Source organism: Triticum aestivum, chromosome 4D (assembly GCF_018294505.1).
Source record: "Triticum aestivum cultivar Chinese Spring chromosome 4D, IWGSC CS RefSeq v2.1, whole genome shotgun sequence".
NCBI lineage: Eukaryota > Viridiplantae > Streptophyta > Magnoliopsida > Poales > Poaceae > Triticum > Triticum aestivum.
Genome location: NC_057805.1, coordinates 145,848,594 through 145,870,070, shown reverse-complemented (window position 1 = coordinate 145,870,070; position 21,477 = coordinate 145,848,594). Strand labels below are relative to the sequence as shown.

General features: G+C 41.8%; 2 protein-coding genes and 2 long non-coding RNA genes across 21 annotated transcripts; 2 read left to right on the top strand and 2 right to left on the bottom strand.

Moving 5' to 3' along the window:
• The first annotated feature begins 57 nt into the window (after positions 1–57).
• LOC123096936 (uncharacterized) lies at positions 58–1,492 on the top strand. The gene is made up of 3 exons (XR_006446790.1): positions 58–115; positions 887–1,100; positions 1,222–1,492. It is a non-coding gene; the product is annotated as an uncharacterized lncRNA (long non-coding RNA).
• Positions 1,493–3,640: 2,148 nt separating this feature from the next.
• Positions 3,641–9,445, bottom strand: LOC123096930 (uncharacterized). Of its 6 annotated transcripts, none has more exons than XM_044518724.1 (4): positions 8,982–9,437; positions 8,509–8,589; positions 8,284–8,378; positions 3,641–4,218 (listed from the first exon to the last, which is right to left on the bottom strand). In XM_044518724.1, the coding sequence occupies exons 1-4, from the start codon at positions 9,000–9,002 to the stop codon at positions 4,182–4,184; spliced, it is 234 nt and encodes a 77-aa protein (XP_044374659.1). In that variant the 5' UTR covers positions 9,003–9,437; the 3' UTR covers positions 3,641–4,181. The 6 variants fall into 6 exon arrangements, 5 of the variants coding, with proteins under 5 accessions (XP_044374659.1, XP_044374657.1, XP_044374655.1 ...); XM_044518722.1 differs by having other exon boundaries at positions 8,517–8,589; positions 8,982–9,425; XM_044518723.1 differs by lacking the exon at positions 3,641–4,218 and adding an exon at positions 4,326–6,440 and having other exon boundaries at positions 8,982–9,445.
• Positions 9,446–10,175: 730 nt separating this feature from the next.
• On the top strand, positions 10,176–11,586 carry LOC123096935 (uncharacterized). 5 transcript variants are annotated; one of them, XR_006446786.1, is made up of 4 exons: positions 10,181–10,255; positions 10,350–10,384; positions 10,981–11,194; positions 11,316–11,586. It is a non-coding gene; the product is annotated as an uncharacterized lncRNA (long non-coding RNA). The 5 variants fall into 5 exon arrangements; XR_006446788.1 differs by having other exon boundaries at positions 10,209–10,255; positions 10,350–10,407; XR_006446787.1 differs by lacking the exon at positions 10,350–10,384 and having other exon boundaries at positions 10,176–10,207.
• A 1,823-nt stretch (positions 11,587–13,409) lies between these two features.
• Positions 13,410–19,553, bottom strand: LOC123096932 (uncharacterized). Of its 9 annotated transcripts, none has more exons than XR_006446772.1 (4): positions 19,087–19,543; positions 18,621–18,693; positions 18,388–18,482; positions 13,410–14,313 (listed from the first exon to the last, which is right to left on the bottom strand). XR_006446772.1 is itself a non-coding variant. In XM_044518730.1 (4 exons), the coding sequence occupies exons 1-4, from the start codon at positions 19,105–19,107 to the stop codon at positions 16,386–16,388; spliced, it is 354 nt and encodes a 117-aa protein (XP_044374665.1). In that variant the 5' UTR covers positions 19,108–19,553; the 3' UTR covers positions 13,410–16,385. The 9 variants fall into 9 exon arrangements, 7 of the variants coding, with proteins under 7 accessions (XP_044374665.1, XP_044374666.1, XP_044374661.1 ...); XM_044518730.1 differs by having other exon boundaries at positions 13,410–16,542; positions 18,613–18,693; positions 19,087–19,553; XM_044518731.1 differs by having other exon boundaries at positions 18,613–18,693.
• Positions 19,554–21,477: the final 1,924 nt, after the last annotated feature.

Below are 21,477 nucleotides of genomic sequence, written 5' to 3'. Positions count from 1 at the left end.
TCTTGAGGGAAATAATGCTAACGTTGTACCTATTGTTCCATCACTATTAGGACTAATGGTTTTGTTCCTCCTGGGCAGATGGCTCGGATGCATTCTTATATGCTACATCCTCATGGTATTCCTCAATCTTTAGCCTTGCCCAACTCTGGTCTTCCTCGATTTGGTACTTCTCAGCCTACAATCCAACCTACCTTACACTGGCCTGATGAGTAGGCAATTTATTATACTAACAAGCACATATTTATTGTATCATCCAGGTAGAGATGGCATATTGGAGCAAGCATCATGTCAGGTTTAGGGCATACAAAACCTTTAGTATGTAGAAATTTCGCCCCATAGTTACTGTACACCGGCTGGAGAGAAATTATTGGACAGATGCCCCAATTATAAGAAAGAATAATTTCATAAATCAGAGGGAGATATGCTCTCATAAATTGCTCACCGTTTGAAGGTTTAATACATATCGTCCTGATGAAGCCGTTTTTCTGTTTGTAGTTTCCTATATCAACAACTCCCTATATTACCCCAAAAATGGATTATTGCTTATTTATTTTTTCTTATTCACACATTTATTTAGTTCAGAGGAATACCAGTCATTTACAAACACAACTGATGGCAATGTTCGCATGGATTAGAAAGAAAAAATAGTGATGCCAAAATATAATTTGATCACACCGCATTACAATGTTGTGGTTTGCCAAAGAACTGAGCAATGGTTCACATGGATTGCTGAAAATATTAGTAACAGAATGACAAGTGCATCATAAGAACTAAATAATCTGGAACTTATATATATATTTTAAATTATGCATTCATTGCTGAAAATATTGTTTGATGTATGCATCACCTCTTTTCCATTTAACTAGATTGCTATATCTTATACTAGGATGTCGATGCCGATGCTTCTCTGGCTGCTACTGAGGATGGCAGTGATCCTTTCACCCACCTAAAATCAAAGACGGGTTGTTCTTCCCATCGCTTGTTTATTTATGCTATGAAGTAAGCAGGTACAATGATCCTCTTTCGCTAAACATGGGTGTCTGGAACTTAAGGAACAATAGTGGTGGGAAAGCAGCTGGAGGAAACAAGAAAGCGCAGTAGTAAGTCCCATGTGATTGTCCTTGATAAGAAAAATGGTCCACCCAACATTTATTTTGCATTCCTATCCATCTAAACGTCGGTATTTTTTTCATACTCTCAGTTTCACTCTTCATATTGCAGACTACTTTCCTATGGTACTTGTTGCGTGCTTGTTGCTGATTGCACACCCTATGGTGCTTGATGCCGATTGCAATGGCAACGCTTCATCTCCGCAGGCGATCCAAGCTGTGCTCGTCATCTACACTAGTGTTAAAACTATATTCAGGCGTGACTATATGCATGCCATTTGTGTAATAGAATATTTATAGCAAATATCCACTATAATTTATTCTTTCGTGTAGGCACATGCCTTTTCTCTCTTTAACACAGTACATTAGTTAAGAATTTTCAATCATTGTCCGATGTCAGGTAATCTTATATTACTTCTAAGCTTCTACAAAAGTGACTATAGATTTATTTGATTTATTAGATTATATCAAACTACTACAAAGTATACTTCATAATGTTTCCCCTCCAATCAGCAACGCTTTTAGTTAAACAAGGTATTCTTTCATTATTTGAGGCTTCCACTTAATATTATTGCAACTCAGCGAATGATCAACACCCGAAGACAATGATAACCATACTTTCTCGCAAGTAAAGTAGGTTGTAGAACACCTTGACAGTGCAACTATATATTTAGGGGACATTCTACAGATTTGTGCTTCGACGATGAGTTTCAGTGCATGGAAAGCATATGTGTTTTCAACAACGACAGCCCACCGAAAACACCTAGCCATGAAGAGTTGGTTAGAGAATAAGGTCATGTTCGATACAGATGCAACATGCAGCGATGTACCTATGGAAACAAGTGCATGTCTTGGTTTTGCCTACAAGCAGGATCTACAAAGATCAACCACAAGCTGAGAAACCGAACTAGGGCTATCTGTATGATACTACCTATATAGCTTGCTTTCTAATATAAAACCAATGCAAATAAGCTATCATGAACTGGCCAAATAATTTTCTGGCCTATCATGCTACCATGAAATACCTAAGTATCTATGTCCTTATGCTTCAAGGATTCTATTATCAATATCTAAACTACTCTTGCATGGTTTGAATGCTCAGTTCGCTCTCGCCTTTTGTTCCAGGGGTGCAACAGGTTGATTTTATGAACGTTGTATAAATATCCCATCTTGCATGGTCTGAAAGCCTGATTTGCTCACGCCCTTTGCGCCATTGGTGCAACGGGTCATCTAGTAATAATAAAAACTGAACCATAACTCACTCGACGATGCCGAGGTAAAACTTCATGGCGGATTTCCACAGTGCCACTTCGAGCTGGTGCTTGTTCTTGTTGTTCTTGGAGTCTTCGAGGTGGGCGGGAGCCCCTTCTTCGTCGGCCGCTACCACACGCTCGTCGGCAAGGAGCTCTTCATCCATGGTGCGGCACCACTGGATGTGGGGGAAGATGTGCTCATCGCACATCAAACCCACCCTACACCCCCGGCCGCCACACCGGCAGAGCCAACCGCGCTCCCGAGCCTACATCGACCTCCACCGGCGCCACCCTTTGTTGCTGTCATTGCTTGAGTTGAAAAGCGTCACGACGGTGCGGTTTGAGCTCGCTTGCTTGGCGTCGTGGTGGCATTGCTTGCTGGGCGCGCTCCTGAGCCTGCCTCGACCTCCACTTGCGCCCCTGTTGTCGTCCTCATTGCTTGAGCTGGATTGCGTCACGATGGCATGGCTCGAGCTTGCTTGCTTGATGTCATAGTGGCGTCACTTGTCAGTCGTGCCCCCGTTCCCACCTCGGCCTCTGCCAGCGTTGGCATGACCACCACAGCTAGATCCACTTGCCATGGATCTTCCGTTGATGGCGAAAAAGGAGAGGAGAGATGCGGCTAATTGCTCGCTGGAGTATTCTAAACCTAGCGGTGGAGTAGACGTTTCGTGACGAAGGGGATCTGGTTTGCTAACCCTACAAGCCCCCTGGCCCCATACATATAGCAGCAGAGCGGCGCATATGCGGGTCGTGTAGGATCGAAAGTATATCTAGAGGGGGGAGGGGGTTATTAGACTACTTGACGTAATAAAAACTTATCTTTTTCCCAATTTTAGTGGTAGGCAAGCTTTAGCAATTCTACCAAGTCAAGCACACCCTACACATGCAAGTCTAAGAGTTGAGCAGCGGAAAGTAAAGACTTTGCATATGAATGTAAAGGAGAGATCGGAGATATCAAACACAATGAGGATACGATGATTTTTGTCATGGTTCCGATAGGTGGTGCTATCGTAAATCCACATTGATGGCGACTTCAACCCATAGAGGGTAACATTTGCGCGAGTCTATGGAGGGCTCCACCCATGAAGAATCAACCTTGTCTTTTCCATCATGGCTTACGCCCACGAAGTACTAGCCTCACTCGGGTAGATTCTCATGAAGTAGGCGATCTGCTTGCCCTTACAAACTCCTTGATTCAACTCCACAATATCTTGGAGGCTCCAAGTGACACCTAACCAATCTAAGAGACACCACTTTGCAAAAGGTAATAGATGGTGTTGTTCATGATGAACTCCTTGCTCTTGTGCTTCAAATGATAGTGTCCCCAACACTCAATCACTCCGTCCTGAAATGTAGGAGCATTTTCAAAATTCCGACAGCACCGATTTCTGTCAGAAGGACGTTTCTACCCCTGCGATCGTCTTCCCCGCGATCGTCTTCCTCAATCCTTCTCAGAAATTCAAATTCAAAATCACCCACGCGTCCATGGCACTAGGCACCCACGAGACCATGGCACCATGCCCTCGGTTCTTCCCCACGCGTAGCGCTTGCCGCCTCGCCGCACCCAGCGCCCAACGCCCACGAGCTCCAGGCGCATCTCCTAGCAGCTCCTGCACGTCACCGTCGCCCAGCACCAGCAGCTCCTGCACGTCGCCATCGCCCAGCACCAGCAGTTCCTCGACCCAGCGCCTCCAGCTCGCTATGCCCATCGGCTCCTCTCCCAGGCTCGCTGCGCCTAGCGCCTCCTCGCCTAGGCCCCAACGCCTCCTCCCAGGCTCGCCCAGGCCCCAACGCCTCCTAGTCAGTGCCCAGGCTGCTACTCGCTGTGCTCCTCCTTGGCCAGAAGATCCAGGCTGCAACAAAATCAACAAAGAAGATCATTAGAGAAGCATCAGAGAAGATTGCAGGAAGTAGAGAAGCAGAGAAGCTCCAGATCAAACGAGAAGTAGAGAATCTCCAGATCAACAGAGAAGCCGACAAACAAGATAGAGATCAGTACAATACTCCAGGAAATTTGAAGTGAAACTGAAATTTGAATTGCAATACTGATTAAATTGTTTGCAGGAAATTGAAATTTTAATCCAGGAAACAGAAATTTGAAATGCAATACTGTGAGACAAGGTATAGATCAACAACAACAGTAAGATTCACTTCAAATTGACCAACAGAAGCAAGATTTAACAATTGATTGCAGAGACAAGGTACAGATCAATAACAGCTGCCAGATATACTTCAAACTGAACATAACAACAAGTTTTAACAAGTGATTACAAGGACAAGGTACATATCAACTGGAATAAACTGATTACAGCAGCTACAACAATCAGTGTTAACTGAATATTGTTAATTGAAAAATCAGTGTTAATGGAAAAAATCAGTAGATATCAGCAGAACAATAATGATCCAAACAATTTTCAGTAGTACAATTATGATATGAACAATTATGATGCATCTGAGCTGAACTACTTGGAATACTTCCTGTTATGATTTGTAGAGCCACTCTCACCAAACACTTATGTACACACAATTATGATGCGTGACTTGTTGTTATCACAAGCTGATGGGTGCCTCACCTCAAGTATGGGTGACTTGTTGTCACAAGAGTTTTAGTGCCTCACCTCACAAGCTGATGATTTAATCAGAATTATAGAGAATATAGTGGCAGCAAGTGGCGTTATTCAGAGAATGACTTAGTATTTCACTTTACACAGAGAATATAGTAGAGCAAACAGAGAAAACAGATTGCATGATCTTAATTGATCAGGAGTCCTGATGATTTCAAAGAACAGAGAATTAAAGAATCGCAACATTAAAGAAACCAATGCAGTACAATAATTAACTGAATTTGACATGGTTCATGTTGTTAATTTACAGAAAACAACCACTTAGCACAAACCTAGACAAACCAATATTTACTCCTACTCCAATGGTAAATTGATTGCAAACCTATGCACTTAAATTGACTGCAATTTGTAGCAATTCTGAATTTAAATTGACATCAAGCAAAAGTTTACTCCATTTAAATGTTCATACTCCAATTACTTGTACTCCAACAATTTACTTTTATTCCAAAATTCTTAATATGTTTGCTTCTTGTACTCCAGCTCCAGCTCCAAACTCTGAATTTGGAACATGAACTTTGACCTAAACTTTTCTCCACCAGAAGATGTGGATGAAGAAGTGGGAGGAGAAGAGGAACATGTTGTTGGAGAAGAGGAGGATCAAGCTATGGGAGAAGCAGTGGGAGAAGAAGAGGATCAAGCTATGGGAGAAGCAGTGGGAGAAGCAGGTAAATTGAATATACATATTCTTAACTGAATATGTATTTACATACTACTTAAATGAATTAAAATGAACTTAATTACACTATATGTACCACAAGTCTGCAATAAGTTTAGAATCCACTTAACTGAATATATATGTGCTTAAGTGCATTCAAATTTGGTCAAGTGGATTTAAATGGACTTAACTGAATTTGAATGCACTTAACTGAAGATATATATGCGCTTAAGTGCATTCAAATTCAGCCAAGTGGATTTTACTGAATTTATATTCATCCATGTTCTCCAAGTGCACAATTTCTCTAATTTTCTTGTTGCATTGCTACTGTAGGTGTTCAACAAATACGGAGGAAGAGAAAATCACTAACAAATGAGAAGAGATATGCTGCTTATATGGCAATGCAAGCGCTAAGTATTAAGAGAGGTGGAGATTTGAAAGGGAACGATAAGCAGGACGTGGCTGCATTGTTTCAAGTAGACATCCAACTCATTAAAAGAATTTGGAAGATAGCAAAGAAACAGATTGCTCTTGGTCAACAGGTGGATGTGTCAACCAGAAAGATGCGGCACAAAAGTGGTTGATGGCTTTCTATCACAAATCTCAGCAGTTCCACTACACAGAAGGTCAAGCATATGATCACTTGCTGCTGCATTGGGTGTCAGCCGCTCCACACTCCACAGGAAATTCCAGCTTAATGATAAGGAGGCACTCCAACAGGGTGAAGCCGCCTTTGAAAGAGAAGAATAAGAGAGAAAGGGTTCGATTTTGCATGTCGATGCTGGACCAGACAACCCTGCAGAATGAAAGAATTTGCTTCAACACTATGCATAATATTGTGCATATTGATGAGAAATGGTTTCTCATGACAAAAAGGAACATAAACTACTACCTAATGCCAGATGAAGAAGACCCAGTAAGGCCAGTTCCAAACAAGATTGGAAAGGTGATGTTTCTCACAGCAGTTGCAAGGCCCAGATACGACGCTGACGGGAATGTCACATTCTCAGGAAAGATTGGGGTTTGGCCTTTCGTCACAACAGTTGTGACATAAAGAAGGAGTGAAAATAAAGAACGAGGTGTCATAGAATTCAAGTCACTCATGGTGAACAGAGAAGTCATGAGATGATACATGATTGAGAAAGTTGTTCCTGCAATAAAAGATGTGTGGCCCTTTGGAGATGTTGGACAAACAGTCCTCATCCAACAGGACAATGCAAGGACACATATTTTACCTAATGATGTTGAGTTTGCAGAAGCAATGGCTGAGACCGGTATGGACATCAAACTAGTGCAACAACCCCCAAATTCTCCTGACTTGAACACTCTTGACCTTGGGTACTTCAAATCCCTAGTCTCTAACGGACTGCAGAGCCCCTACCACCATCCCCGAACTAACTCAAGGTGTAGAAGAAGAATTCGATGACTATGAAGTTGGAAAACTCAACAGAATCTTCCTAACACTCCAAACATGTATGGTTGAAGTCATGAATCATGCAGGAGGAAATGCTTACAAAATTCCACACGTCACCAAACAAAGATTTGAAAGAGATGGAATTCTACTTCCTAGGATCCATTTCCCATGTGAAGTGTACTACAATGCCTTAGAGAATCTAGAACAAGATGAACACTGAGGCTTGTGATGAGAGGCTGGATGGTGAGATGCTTGTGATGAGAGGCTGGATGATGAGATGCTTGTGATGTGATCCATATGTTTGTACTCCTTGTGATGAGATGCTTGTGATGTGATCCATATGTTTGTACTCCTTCTGATGAGAGGCTTGATGAGAGACTTGTTATGTGATCCATATGTTTGTATGCATCATTGTGGATTTCTTGTAGGCATCATTGTGGATTTCTTAAAATTGTTTCTGAATTTTGTGTGTGGAGTAAACAAGAACTTTGTGAATTTTTCAAAGTTGTGTGGAGAGGAGACAAGGGAAGAAGAGAAGAGGAGACAAGAGAGAGGAGAGGGGAGGAGAGAATGAAATTATATATTCCTATGAGTAATCCTTAGGAACTTTGTGTGGAGAGAAGAGAGAGGAGAGGAGAGAAGACAGAGGAGAGAAACCCTAAAGTAAAAGAAATCCTAATAGTACAACAAGTCCAGAGAAGAAAGGAGTAGAGAGGAGAGAAGAGAGAGGAGAGGAGTAAAAGAAAAAGGAATCCTAAAAGAAAAGAAATCCTATAGAGCATTATACTCCATCTAATACTCCAAGTACAACAAACAACACGTTTTAACTAGATGACCACCACTGCTACTCCAAGTACAATTTTTTTAACTAGATGACCACCACTGCTACTACAAGTAGTACAACATGTTTTAACTACTCTAACTGAAGTTTTACAATTTACTACATCATGTTTTAACTACTCTACCAGAAGTTAAAACTACTCCAGTTGGAGAACAACAGTTGCATCAACAGCAACACATGAACAACCACTTTGACTTGAGACTACCACTCCTGTTGTACTCCATGAAGAACAAATTCCATTCCATATGAACAAGCAAAACAATCACATGAACAAGTAGGAGTACAACTCACACTTCAAATGAAGAACTACTACTACAGGAGCAAGAAAAATAACACTTCACATAAACAATTTCATTCCATTCATAACAGAGTGTGCATGCTTACAGTACTCCAGAGAGTTCGGTCCACAGAGGGGTCTTCTTCAGACATGGTGCATACAGCAGCAGCAGGTAGCAGCTGCATCGATCAATCGTCTTGGACTGCAACAACGCAAACAGAAAAAATGCTTACTCAAATTACTCCAATAATCCTCCATCATGTACAACAAGCAAGCATACACCAAACATCTTTTAACTGAAAATGTACAAGAAGAAATCAAGTTATTCCCACAAATGTACAGCAAGTCAGTAGAGCATCACTAGAGCAGTACTCCTTTTGTTCCCTTTGTTCCTCACAAGCAAAAAAGCAGATCTGAAGCACAAGCACAAGCTTTAGTGAGCTCAGTAAAACTTTACTACCTGCACATCACTACAAGCATATGTTAATGGAGTAAAATTAGTAAACATCACAAGGAGCAGCCAAAAGTTCACATGCAAAATTCAGTGAACAAAACTGCAAGGAAAATTCAGTGAACAACACTGCAAGCAAAATTCAGTGATGTTTACTCCATCACAAGAACTTTACTAGACTTGAGCTCCATCATAACTTCACAAGATCTAAAGCAGCAACATCACTAGAGTAGAACTACTACTACAACACCATCACTAGAGCAGAAATACAGTAGCATCATCGGAGCAGAACCACTCTGTCGCAGCATCACTTAAGTAGCAGCATCAGTACAGAGTACAAACACAAGGACTCACCGTCGTGGTAGTGCTCGCCATAATTGCTCCTCCCGCCGCAACGGTGCCGTCAACCGCTTCAGATCCAATGCTGCCATTGCTGCTATGGTGCCCTCTTTAGATACAGCGCCGCCGCTGCCTCCGCCGCCTCAGCACAAGTACCCATCACCGCTTCAGATGCGTTGGAGTAAAAAAAGCAATCTTTGGAAGATAGGCGAGGACACCAGACGGGCAGAGGGGACGACGCCATCTTTGGAGGGGAGTAGGTGAGCGAGGGGAATGGGAGAGGAGACACCGGCTAGAGGGAGGCTCAACGATGCCGGCGAGTGGGAGGCGGCAGCAACGACACTAGGGAGGAGTGGGTGAGCTAGGGATTTGGGGCTGTCGGAGAGAGGAACGCGAGAGGAGTGGGAGTCCCGAGACGAGAGGAGTGGAATCGGTCGCCAGGGCAAAAGTGGAAACGTCAAAAATTTCGTTACGCTCGGAGGAAAAATATTGTATATTTTGGGACGGAGGGAGTAACAATCATCTTGCGTAATGCACACTAACATGGCAACGAAGGATGATGATCTTCCTGAACGTTTAATGTTTTGACCCCTCCCACCATTCTTGTTCTTGGCACCATGAACTGAACTGTCCTCTTGACAATGTCCACAAACTTATGAAACTGAATTTTTTTGTTGCCCATGTGGCTATCATTTGTATTGATATGCAATCCAATATTGGTAATGGTTGCACTGATGTAGCGTTCTGTTTTCTGCTCATAAATATTTGTTGGTACTTTGGAATTTGGGATTACTTGCCTAGTTGCTGCCTTGCTGTATTGAGAAACATGAATATGTGATTCTTTTGATTTATCCCATATGTGTGCAGGCTGGGCTGAGTTGCTGGATAGAGAAATAAATTCTGTATACTTGTTTGATGTCTCATTTGTTCAAACAAGTGAAAGCCTTAAATTGCACATATGCTATTATGATCATCAGATTGTTTGCTGCATTCTGAGTTTGTAGTGTTACATAGAGGAATGCAACTCATATATATGGTCCTTTTATGCTTAGATTATCATATTGGTTGTGTTGATTGTTCTATTTTATTCCTTATGAATAATTCCCAAGCGCGCTTTGGTTATATTTCTTGAGGGAAATAATGCTAATGTTGTACCTATTGTTCCATCACTATTAGGACTAATGGTTTTGTTTCTCCTGGGCAGATGGATCGGATGCATTCTTATATGCTACATCCTCATGGTATTCCTCAATCTTTAGCCTTGCCCAACTCTGGTCTTCCTCGGTTTGGTACTTCTCAGCCTACAATCCAACCTACCTTACACTGGCTTGATGAGTAGGCAATTTATTATACTCACAAGCACATATTTATTGTATCATCCAGGTAGAGATGGCATATTGGAGCAAGCATCATGTCAGGTTTAGGGCATACAAAACCTTTAGTATGTAGAAATTTCGCCCCATAGTTACTGTACACCGGCTGGAGAGAAATTATTGGACAGATGCCCTAATTATAAGAAAGAATAATTTCATAAATCAGAGGGAGATATGCTCTCATAAATTGCTCACCGTTTGAAGGTTTAATACATATTGTCCTGATGAAGCCGTTTTTCTGTTTGTAGTTTCCTATATCAACAACTCCCTATATTACCCCAAAAATGGATTATTGCTTATTTATTTTTTCTTATTGACACATTTATTTAGTTCAGAGGAATACCAGTCATTTACAAACACAACTGATGGCAATGTTCGCATGGATTAGAAAGAAAAAATAGTGATGCCAAAATATAATTTGATCACACCGCATTACAATGTTGTGGTTTGCCAAAGAACTGAGCAATGGTTCACATGGATTGCTGAAAATATTAGTAACAGAATGACAAGTGCATCATAAGAACTAAATAATCTGGAACTTATATATATATATTTTAAATTATGCATTCATTGCTGAAAATATTGTTTGATGTATGCATCACCTCTCTTCCATTTAACTAGATTGCTATATCTTATACTAGGATGTCGATGCCGATGCTTCTCTGGCTGCTACTGAGGATGGCAGTGATCCTTTCACCCACCTAAAATCAAAGACGGGTTGTTCTTCCCATCGCTTGTTTATTTATGCTATGAAGTAAACAGGTACAATGATCCTCTTTCGCTAAACATGGGTGTCTGGAACTTAAGGAACAATAGTGGTGGGAAAGCAGCTGGAGGAAACAAGAAAGCGCAGTAGTAAGTCCCATGTGATTGTCCTTGATAAGAAAAATGGTCCACCCAACATTTATTTTGCATTCCTATCCATCTAAACGTCGGTATTTTTTTCATACTCTCAGTTTCACTCTTCATATTGCAGACTACTTTCCTATGGTACTTGTTGCGTGCTTGTTGCTGATTGCACACCCTATGGTGCTTGATGCCGATTGCAATGGCAACGCTTCATCTCCGCAGGCGATCCAAGCTGTGCTCGTCATCTACACTAGTGTTAAAACTATATTCAGGCGTGACTATATGCATGCCATTTGTGTAATAGAATATTTATAGCAAATATCCACTATAATTTATTCTTTCGTGTAGGCACATGCCTTTTCTCTCTTTAACACAGTACATTAGTTAAGAATTTTCAATCATTGTCCGATGTCAGGTAATCTTATATTACTTCTAAGCTTCTACAAAAGTGACTATAGATTTATTTGATTTATTAGATTATATCAAACTACTACAAAGTATACTTCATAATGTTTCCCCTCCAATCAGCAACGCTTTTAGTTAAACAAGGTATTCTTTCATTATTTGAGGCTTCCACTTAATATTATTGCAACTCAGCGAATGATCAACACCCGAAGACAATGATAACCATACTTTCTCGCAAGTAAAGTAGGTTGTAGAACACCTTGACAGTGCAACTATATATTTAGGGGACATTCTACAGATTTGTGCTTCAACGATGAGTTTCAGTGCATGGAAAGCATATGTGTTTTCAACAACGACAGCCCACCGAAAACACCTAGCCATGAAGAGTTGGTTAGAGAATAAGGTCATGTTCGATACAGATGCAACATGCAGCGATGTACCTATGGAAACAAGTGCATGTCTTGGTTTTGCCTACAAGCAGGATCTACAAAGATCAACCACAAGCTGAGAAACCAAACTAGGGCTATCTGTATGATACTACCTATATAGCTTGCTTTCTAATATAAAACCAATGCAAATAAGCTATCATGAACTGGCCAAATAATTTTTTGGCCTATCATGCTACCATGAAATACCTAAGTATCTATGTCCTTATGCTTCAAGGATTCTATTATCAATATCTAAACTACTCTTGCATGGTTTGAATGCTCAGTTCGCTCTCGCTTTTTGTTCCAGGGATGCAACAGGTTGATTTTATGAACGTTGTATAAATATCCCATCTTGCATGGTCTGAAAGCCTGATTTGCTCACGCCCTTTGCGCCATTGGTGCAACGGGTCATCTAGTAATAATAAAAACTGAACCATAACTCACTCGACGATGCCGAGGTAAAACTTCATGGCGGATTTCCACAGTGCCACTTCGAGCTGGTGCTTGTTCTTGTTGTTCTTGGAGTCTTCGAGGTGGGCGGGAGCCCCTTCTTCGTCGGCCGCTACCACACGCTCGTCGGCAAGGAGCTCTTCATCCATGGTGCGGCACCACTGGATGTGGGGGAAGATGTGCTCATCGCACATCAAACCCACCCTACACCCCCGGCCGCCACACCGGCAGAGCCAACCGCGCTCCCGAGCCTACATCGACCTCCACCGGCGCCACCCTTTGTTGCTGTCATTGCTTGAGTTGAAAAGCGTCACGACGGTGCGGCTTGAGCTCGCTTGCTTGGCGTCGTGGTGGCATTGCTTGCTGGGCGCGCTCCTGAGCCTGCCTCGACCTCCACTTGCGCCCCTGTTGTCGTCCTCATTGTTTGAGCTGGATTGCGTCACGATGGCATGGCTCGAGCTTGCTTGCTTGATGTCATAGTGGCGTCACTTGTCAGTCGTGCCCCCGTTCCCACCTCGGCCTCTGCCAGCGTTGGCATGACCACCACAGCTAGATCCACTTGCCATGGATCTTCCGTTGATGGCGAAAAAGGAGAGGAGAGATGCGGCTAATTGCTCGCTGGAGTATTCTAAACCTAGCGGTGGAGTAGACGTTTCGTGACGAAGGGGATCTGGTTTGCTAACCCTACAAGCCCCCTGGCCCCATACATATAGCAGCAGAGCGGCGCATATGCGGGTCGTGTAGGATCGAAAGTATATCTAGAGGGGGGAGGGGGTTATTAGACTACTTGACGTAATAAAAACTTATCTTTTTCCCAATTTTAGTGGTAGGCAAGCTTTAGCAATTCTACCAAGTCAAGCACACCCTACACATGCAAGTCTAAGAGTTGAGCAGCGGAAAGTAAAGACTTTGCATATGAATGTAAAGGAGAGATCGGAGATATCAAACACAATGAGGATACGATGATTTTTGTCATGGTTCCGATAGGTGGTGCTATCGTAAATCCACATTGATGGCGACTTCAACCCATAGAGGGTAACATTTGCGCGAGTCTATGGAGGGCTCCACCCATGAAGAATCAACCTTGTCTTTTCCATCATGGCTTACGCCCACGAAGTACTAGCCTCACTCGGGTAGATTCTCATGAAGTAGGCGATCTGCTTGCCCTTACAAACTCCTTGATTCAACTCCACAATATCTTGGAGGCTCCCAAGTGACACCTAACCAATCTAAGAGACACCACTTTGCAAAAGGTAATAGATGGTGTTGTTCATGATGAACTCCTTGCTCTTGTGCTTCAAATGATAGTGTCCCCAACACTCAATCACTCCGTCCTGAAATGTAGGAGCATTTTCAAAATTCCGACAGCACCGATTTCTGTCAGAAGGACGTTTCTACCCCTGCGATCGTCTTCCCCGCGATCGTCTTCCTCAATCCTTCTCAGAAATTCAAATTCAAAATCACCCACGCGTCCATGGCACTAGGCACCCACGAGACCATGGCACCATGCCCTCGGTTCTTCCCCACGCGTAGCGCTTGCCGCCTCGCCGCACCCAGCGCCCAACGCCCACGAGCTCCAGGCGCATCTCCTAGCAGCTCCTGCACGTCACCGTCGCCCAGCACCAGCAGCTCCTGCACGTCGCCATCGCCCAGCACCAGCAGTTCCTCGACCCAGCGCCTCCAGCTCGCTACGCCCATCGGCTCCTCTCCCAGGCTCGCTGCGCCTAGCGCCTCCTCGCCTAGGCCCCAACGCCTCCTCCCAGGCTCGCCCAGGCCCCAACGCCTCCTAGTCAGTGCCCAGGCTGCTACTCGCTGTGCTCCTCCTTGGCCAGAAGATCCAGGCTGCAACAAAATCAACAAAGAAGATCATTAGAGAAGCATCAGAGAAGATTGCAGGAAGTAGAGAAGCAGAGAAGCTCCAGATCAAACGAGAAGTAGAGAATCTCGAGGCTCCAGATCAACAGAGAAGCCGACAAACAAGATAGAGATCAGTACAATACTCCAGGAAATTTGAAGTGAAACTGAAATTTGAATTGCAATACTGATTAAATTGTTTGCAGGAAATTGAAATTTTAATCCAGGAAACAGAAATTTGAAATGCAATACTGTGAGACAAGGTATAGATCAACAACAGCAGTAAGATTCACTTCAAATTGACCAACAGAAGCAAGATTTAACAATTGATTGCAGAGACAAGGTACAGATCAATAACAGCTGCCAGATATACTTCAAACTGAACATAACAACAAGTTTTAACAAGTGATTACAAGGACAAGGTACATATCAACTGGAATAAACTGATTACAGCAGCTACAACAATCAGTGTTAACTGAATATTGTTAATTGAAAAATCAGTGTTAATGGAAAAAATCAGTAGATATCAGCAGAACAATAATGATCCAAACAATTTTCAGTAGTACAATTATGATATGAACAATTATGATGCATCTGAGCTGAACTACTTGGAATACTTCTTGTTATGATTTGTAGAGCCACTCTCACCAAACACTTATGTACACACAATTATGATGCGTGACTTGTTGTTATCACAAGCTGATGGGTGCCTCACCTCAAGTATGGGTGACTTGTTGTCACAAGAGTTTTAGTGCCTCACCTCACAAGCTGATGATTTAATCAGAATTATAGAGAATATAGTGGCAGCAAGTGGCGTTATTCAGAGAATGACTTAGTATTTCACTTTACACAGAGAATATAGTAGAGCAAACAGAGAAAACAGATTGCATGATCTTAATTGATCAGGAGTCCTGATGATTTCAAAGAACAGAGAATTAAAGAATCGCAACATTAAAGAAACCAATGCAGTACAATAATTAACTGAATTTGACATGGTTCATGTTGTTAATTTACAGAAAACAACCACTTAGCACAAACCTAGACAAACCAATATTTACTCCTACTCCAATGGTAAATTGATTGCAAACCTATGCACTTAAATTGACTGCAATTTGTAGCAATTCTGAATTTAAATTGACATCAAGCAAAAGTTTACTCCATTTAAATGTTCATACTCCAATTACTTGTACTCCAACAATTTACTTTTATTCCAAAATTCTTAATATGTTTGCTTCTTGTACTCCAGCTCCAGCTCCAAACTCTGAATTTGGAACATGAACTTTGACCTAAACTTTTCTCCACCAGAAGATGTGGATGAAGATGTGGGAGGAGAAGAGGAACATGTTGTTGGAGAAGAGGAGGATCAAGCTATGGGAGAAGCAGTGGGAGAAGAAGAGGATCAAGCTATGGGAGAAGCAGTGGGAGAAGCAGGTAAATTGAATATACATATTCTTAACTGAATATGTATTTACATACTACTTAAATGAATTAAAATGAACTTAATTACACTATATGTACCACAAGTCTGCAATAAGTTTAGAATCCACTTAACTGAATATATATGTGCTTAAGTGCATTCAAATTTGGTCAAGTGGATTTAAATGGACTTAACTGAATTTGAATGCACTTAACTGAAGATATATATGCGCTTAAGTGCATTCAAATTCAGCCAAGTGGATTTTACTGAATTTATATTCATCCATGTTCTCCAAGTGCACAATTTCTCTAATTTTCTTGTTGCATTGCTACTGTAGGTGTTCAACAAATACGGAGGAAGAGAAAATCACTAACAAATGAGAAGAGATATGCTGCTTATATGGCAATGCAAGCGCTAAGTATTAAGAGAGGTGGAGATTTGAAAGGGAACGATAAGCAGGACGTGGCTGCATTGTTTCAAGTAGACATCCAACTCATTAAAAGAATTTGGAAGATAGCAAAGAAACAGATTGCTCTTGGTCAACAGGTGGATGTGTCAACCAGAAAGATGCGGCACAAAAGTGGTTGATGGCTTTCTATCACAAATCTCAGCAGTTCCACTACACAGAAGGTCAAGCATATGATCACTTGCTGCTGCATTGGGTGTCAGCCGCTCCACACTCCACAGGAAATTCCAGCTTAATGATAAGGAGGCACTCCAACAGGGTGAAGCCGCCTTTGAAAGAGAAGAATAAGAGAGAAAGGGTTCGATTTTGCATGTCGATGCTGGACCAGACAACCCTGCAGAATGAAAGAATTTGCTTCAACACTATGCATAATATTGTGCATATTGATGAGAAATGGTTTCTCATGACAAAAAGGAACATAAACTACTACCTAATGCCAGATGAAGAAGACCCAGTAAGGCCAGTTCCAAACAAGATTGGAAAGGTGATGTTTCTCACAGCAGTTGCAAGGCCCAGATACGACGCTGACGGGAATGTCACATTCTCAGGAAAGATTGGGGTTTGGCCTTTCGTCACAACAGTTGTGACATAAAGAAGGAGTGAAAATAAAGAACGAGGTGTCATAGAATTCAAGTCACTCATGGTGAACAGAGAAGTCATGAGATGATACATGATTGAGAAAGTTGTTCCTGCAATAAAAGATGTGTGGCCCTTTGGAGATGTTGGACAAACAGTCCTCATCCAACAGGACAATGCAAGGACACATATTTTACCTAATGATGTTGAGTTTGCAGAAGCAATGGCTGAGACCGGTATGGACATCAAACTAGTGCAACAACCCCCAAATTCTCCTGACTTGAACGCTCTTGACCTTGGGTACTTCAAATCCCTAGAGTCTCTAACGGACTGCAGAGCCCCTACCACCATCCCCGAACTAACTCAAGGTGTAGAAGAAGAATTCGATGACTATGAAGTTGGAAAACTCAACAGAATCTTCCTAACACTCCAAACATGTATGGTTGAAGTCATGAATCATGCAGGAGGAAATGCTTACAAAATTCCACACGTCACCAAACAAAGATTTGAAAGAGATGGAATTCTACTTCCTAGGATCCATTTCCCATGTGAAGTGTACTACAATGCCTTAGAGAATCTAGAACAAGATGAACACTGAGGCTTGTGATGAGAGGCTGGATGGTGAGATGCTTGTGATGAGAGGCTGGATGATGAGATGCTTGTGATGTGATCCATATGTTTGTACTCCTTGTGATGAGATGCTTGTGATGTGATCCATATGTTTGTACTCCTTCTGATGAGAGGCTTGATGAGAGACTTGTTATGTGATCCATATGTTTGTATGCATCATTGTGGATTTCTTGTAGGCATCATTGTGGATTTCTTAAAATTGTTTCTGAATTTTGTGTGTGGAGTAAACAAGAACTTTGTGAATTTTTCAAAGTTGTGTGGAGAGGAGACAAGGGAAGAAGAGAAGAGGAGACAAGAGAGAGGAGAGGGGAGGAGAGAATGAAATTATATATTCCTATGAGTAATCCTTAGGAACTTTGTGTGGAGAGAAGAGAGAGGAGAGGAGAGAAGACAGAGGAGAGAAACCCTAAAGTAAAAGAAATCCTAATAGTACAACAAGTCCAGAGAAGAAAGGAGTAGAGAGGAGAGAAGAGAGAGGAGAGGAGTAAAAGAAAAAGGAATCCTAAAAGAAAAGAAATCCTATAGAGCATTATACTCCATCTAATACTCCAAGTACAACAAACAACACGTTTTAACTAGATGACCACCACTGCTACTCCAAGTACAATTTTTTTAACTAGATGACCACCACTGCTACTACAAGTAGTACAACATGTTTTAACTACTCTAACTGAAGTTTTACAATTTACTACATCATGTTTTAACTACTCTACCAGAAGTTAAAACTACTCCAGTTGGAGAACAACAGTTGCATCAACAGCAACACATGAACAACCAATTTGACTTGAGACTACCACTCCTGTTGTACTCCATGAAGAACAAATTCCATTCCATATGAACAAGCAAAACAATCACATGAACAAGTAGGAGTACAACTCACACTTCAAATGAAGAACTACTACTACAGGAGCAAGAAAAATAACACTTCACATAAACAATTTCATTCCATTCATAACAGAGTGTGCATGCTTACAGTACTCCAGAGAGTTCGGTCCACAGAGGGGTCTTCTTCAGACATGGTGCATACAGCAGCAGCAGGTAGCAGCTGCATCGATCAATCGTCTTGGACTGCAACAACGCAAACAGAAAAAATGCTTACTCAAATTACTCCAATAATCCTCCATCATGTACAACAAGCAAGCATACACCAAACATCTTTTAACTGAAAATGTACAAGAAGAAATCAAGTTATTCCCACAAATGTACAGCAAGTCAGTAGAGCATCACTAGAGCAGTACTCCTTTTGTTCCCTTTGTTCCTCACAAGCAAAAAAGCAGATCTGAAGCACAAGCACAAGCTTTAGTGAGCTCAGTAAAACTTTACTACCTGCACATCACTACAAGCATATGTTAATGGAGTAAAATTTAGTAAACATCACAAGGAGCAGCCAAAAGTTCACATGCAAAATTCAGTGAACAAAACTGCAAGGAAAATTCAGTGAACAACACTGCAAGCAAAATTCAGTGATGTTTACTCCATCACAAGAACTTTACTAGACTTGAGCTCCATCATAACTTCACAAGATCTAAAGCAGCAACATCACTAGAGCAGAACTACTACTACAACACCATCACTAGAGCAGAAATACAGTAGCATCATCGGAGCAGAACCACTCTGTCGCAGCATCACTTAAGTAGCAGCATCAGTACAGAGTACAAACACAAGGACTCACCGTCGTGGTAGTGCTCGCCATAATTGCTCCTCCCGCCGCAACGGTGCCGTCAACCGCTTCAGATCCAATGCTGCCATTGCTGCTATGGTGCCCTCTTTAGATACAGCGCCGCCGCTGCCTCCGCCGCCTCCGCACAAGTACCCATCACCGCTTCAGATGCGTTGGAGTAAAAAAAAGCAATCTTTGGAAGATAGGCGAGGACACCAGACGGGCAGAGGGGACGACGCCATCTTTGGAGGGGAGTAGGTGAGCGAGGGGAATGGGAGAGGAGACACCGGCTAGAGGGAGGCTCAACGATGCCGGCGAGTGGGAGGCGGCAGCAACGACACTAGGGAGGAGTGGGTGAGCTAGGGATTTGGGGCTGTCGGAGAGAGGAACGCGAGAGGAGTGGGAGTCCCGAGACGAGAGGAGTGGAATCGGTCGCCAGGGCAAAAGTGGAAACGTCAAAAATTTCGTTACGCTCGGAGGAAAAATATTGTATATTTTGGGACGGAGGGAGTAACAATCATCTTGCGTAATGCAGACTAACATGGCAACGAAGGATGATGATCTTCCTGAACGTTTAATGTTTTGACCCCTCCCACCATTCTTGTTCTTGGCACCATGAACTGAACTGTCCTCTTGACAATGTCCACAAACTTATGAAACTGAATTTTTTTGTTGCCCATGTGGCTATCATTCGTTTTGATATGCAATCCAATATTGGTAATGGTTGCACTGATGTAGCGTTCTGTTTTCTGCTCATAAATATTTGTTGGTACTTTGGAATTTGGGATTACTTGCCTAGTTGCTGCCTTGCTGTATTGAGAAACATGAATATGTGATTCTTTTGATTTATCCCATATGTGTGCAGGCTGGGCTGAGTTGCTGGATAGAGAAATAAATTCTGTATACTTGTTTGATGTCTCATTTGTTCAAACGAGTGAAAGCCTTAAATTGCACATATGCTATTATGATCATCAGATTGTTTGCTGCATTTTGAGTTTGTAGTGTTACATAGAGGAATGCAACTCATATATATGGTCCTTTTATGCTTAGATTATCATATTGGTTGTGTTGATTGTTCTATTTTATTCCTTATGAATAGTTCCCAAGCGCACTTTGGTTATATTTCTTGAGGGAAATAATGCTAATGTTGTACCTATTGTTCCATCACTATTAGGACTAATGGTTTTGTTCCTCCTGGGCAGATGGCTCGGATGCATTCTTATATGCTACATCCTCATGGTATTCCTCAATCTTTAGCCTTGCCCAACTCTGGTCTTCCTCGGTTTGGTACTTCTCAGCCTACAATCCAACCTACCTTACACTGGCCTGATGAGTAGGCAATTTATTATACTCACAAGCACATCATTTATTGTATCATCCAGGTAGAGATGGCATATTGGAGCAAGCATCATGTCAGGTTTAGGGCATACAAAACCTTTAGTATGTAGAAATTTCGCCCCATAGTTACTGTACACCGGTTGGAGAGAAATTATTGGACAGATGCCCCAATTATAAGAAAGAATAATTTCATAAATCAGAGGGAGATATGTTCTCATAAATTGCTCACCGTTTGAAGTTTAATTCATATCGTCCTGATGAAGCCGTTTTTCTGTTTGTAGTTTCCTATATCAACAACTCCCTATATTACCCCGAAATGGATTATTGCTTATTTATTTTTTCTTATTGACACATTTATTTAGTTCAGAGGAATACTAGTCATTTACAAACACAACTGATGGCAATGTTCGCATGGATTAGAAAGAAAAAATAGTGATGCCAAAATATAATTTGATCACACCGCATTACAATGTTGTGGTTTGCCAAAGAACTGAGCAATGGTTCACATGGATTGCTGAAAATATTAGTAACAGAATGACAAGTGCATCATAAGAACTAAATAATCTGGAACTTATATATATATTTTAAATTATGCATTCATTGCTGAAAATATTGTTTGATGTATGCATCACCTCTCTTCCATTTAACTATATTTCTATTTCTTATACTAGGATGGCGATGCCGATGCTTCTCTGGCTGCTACTAAGGATGGCAGTGATCCTCTCACCTACCCAAAATCAAAGACATGTTGTTCTTCCCATTGCTTGTTTATGTACGCTATGAAGTAAACAGGTACATGATCCTCTTTTACTAAACATGGGTGTCTGGAACTTAAGGAACACTAGTGGTGGGAAAGGAGCTGGAGGAAATAAGAAAGCGAAGCAGTAATTCCCTGGGTGAATGCCCATGACATGACAAATGGTCCACCCAACATTTGTTTTGCATTCCTATCCATCTAAACATCGGTATTTTTTTCATACTCTCTGGTTCGCTCTTCATATTGCAGACTACTTTCCTATGGTGCTTGTTCGTGCTTGTTGCTGATTGCACACCCTATGGTGCTTG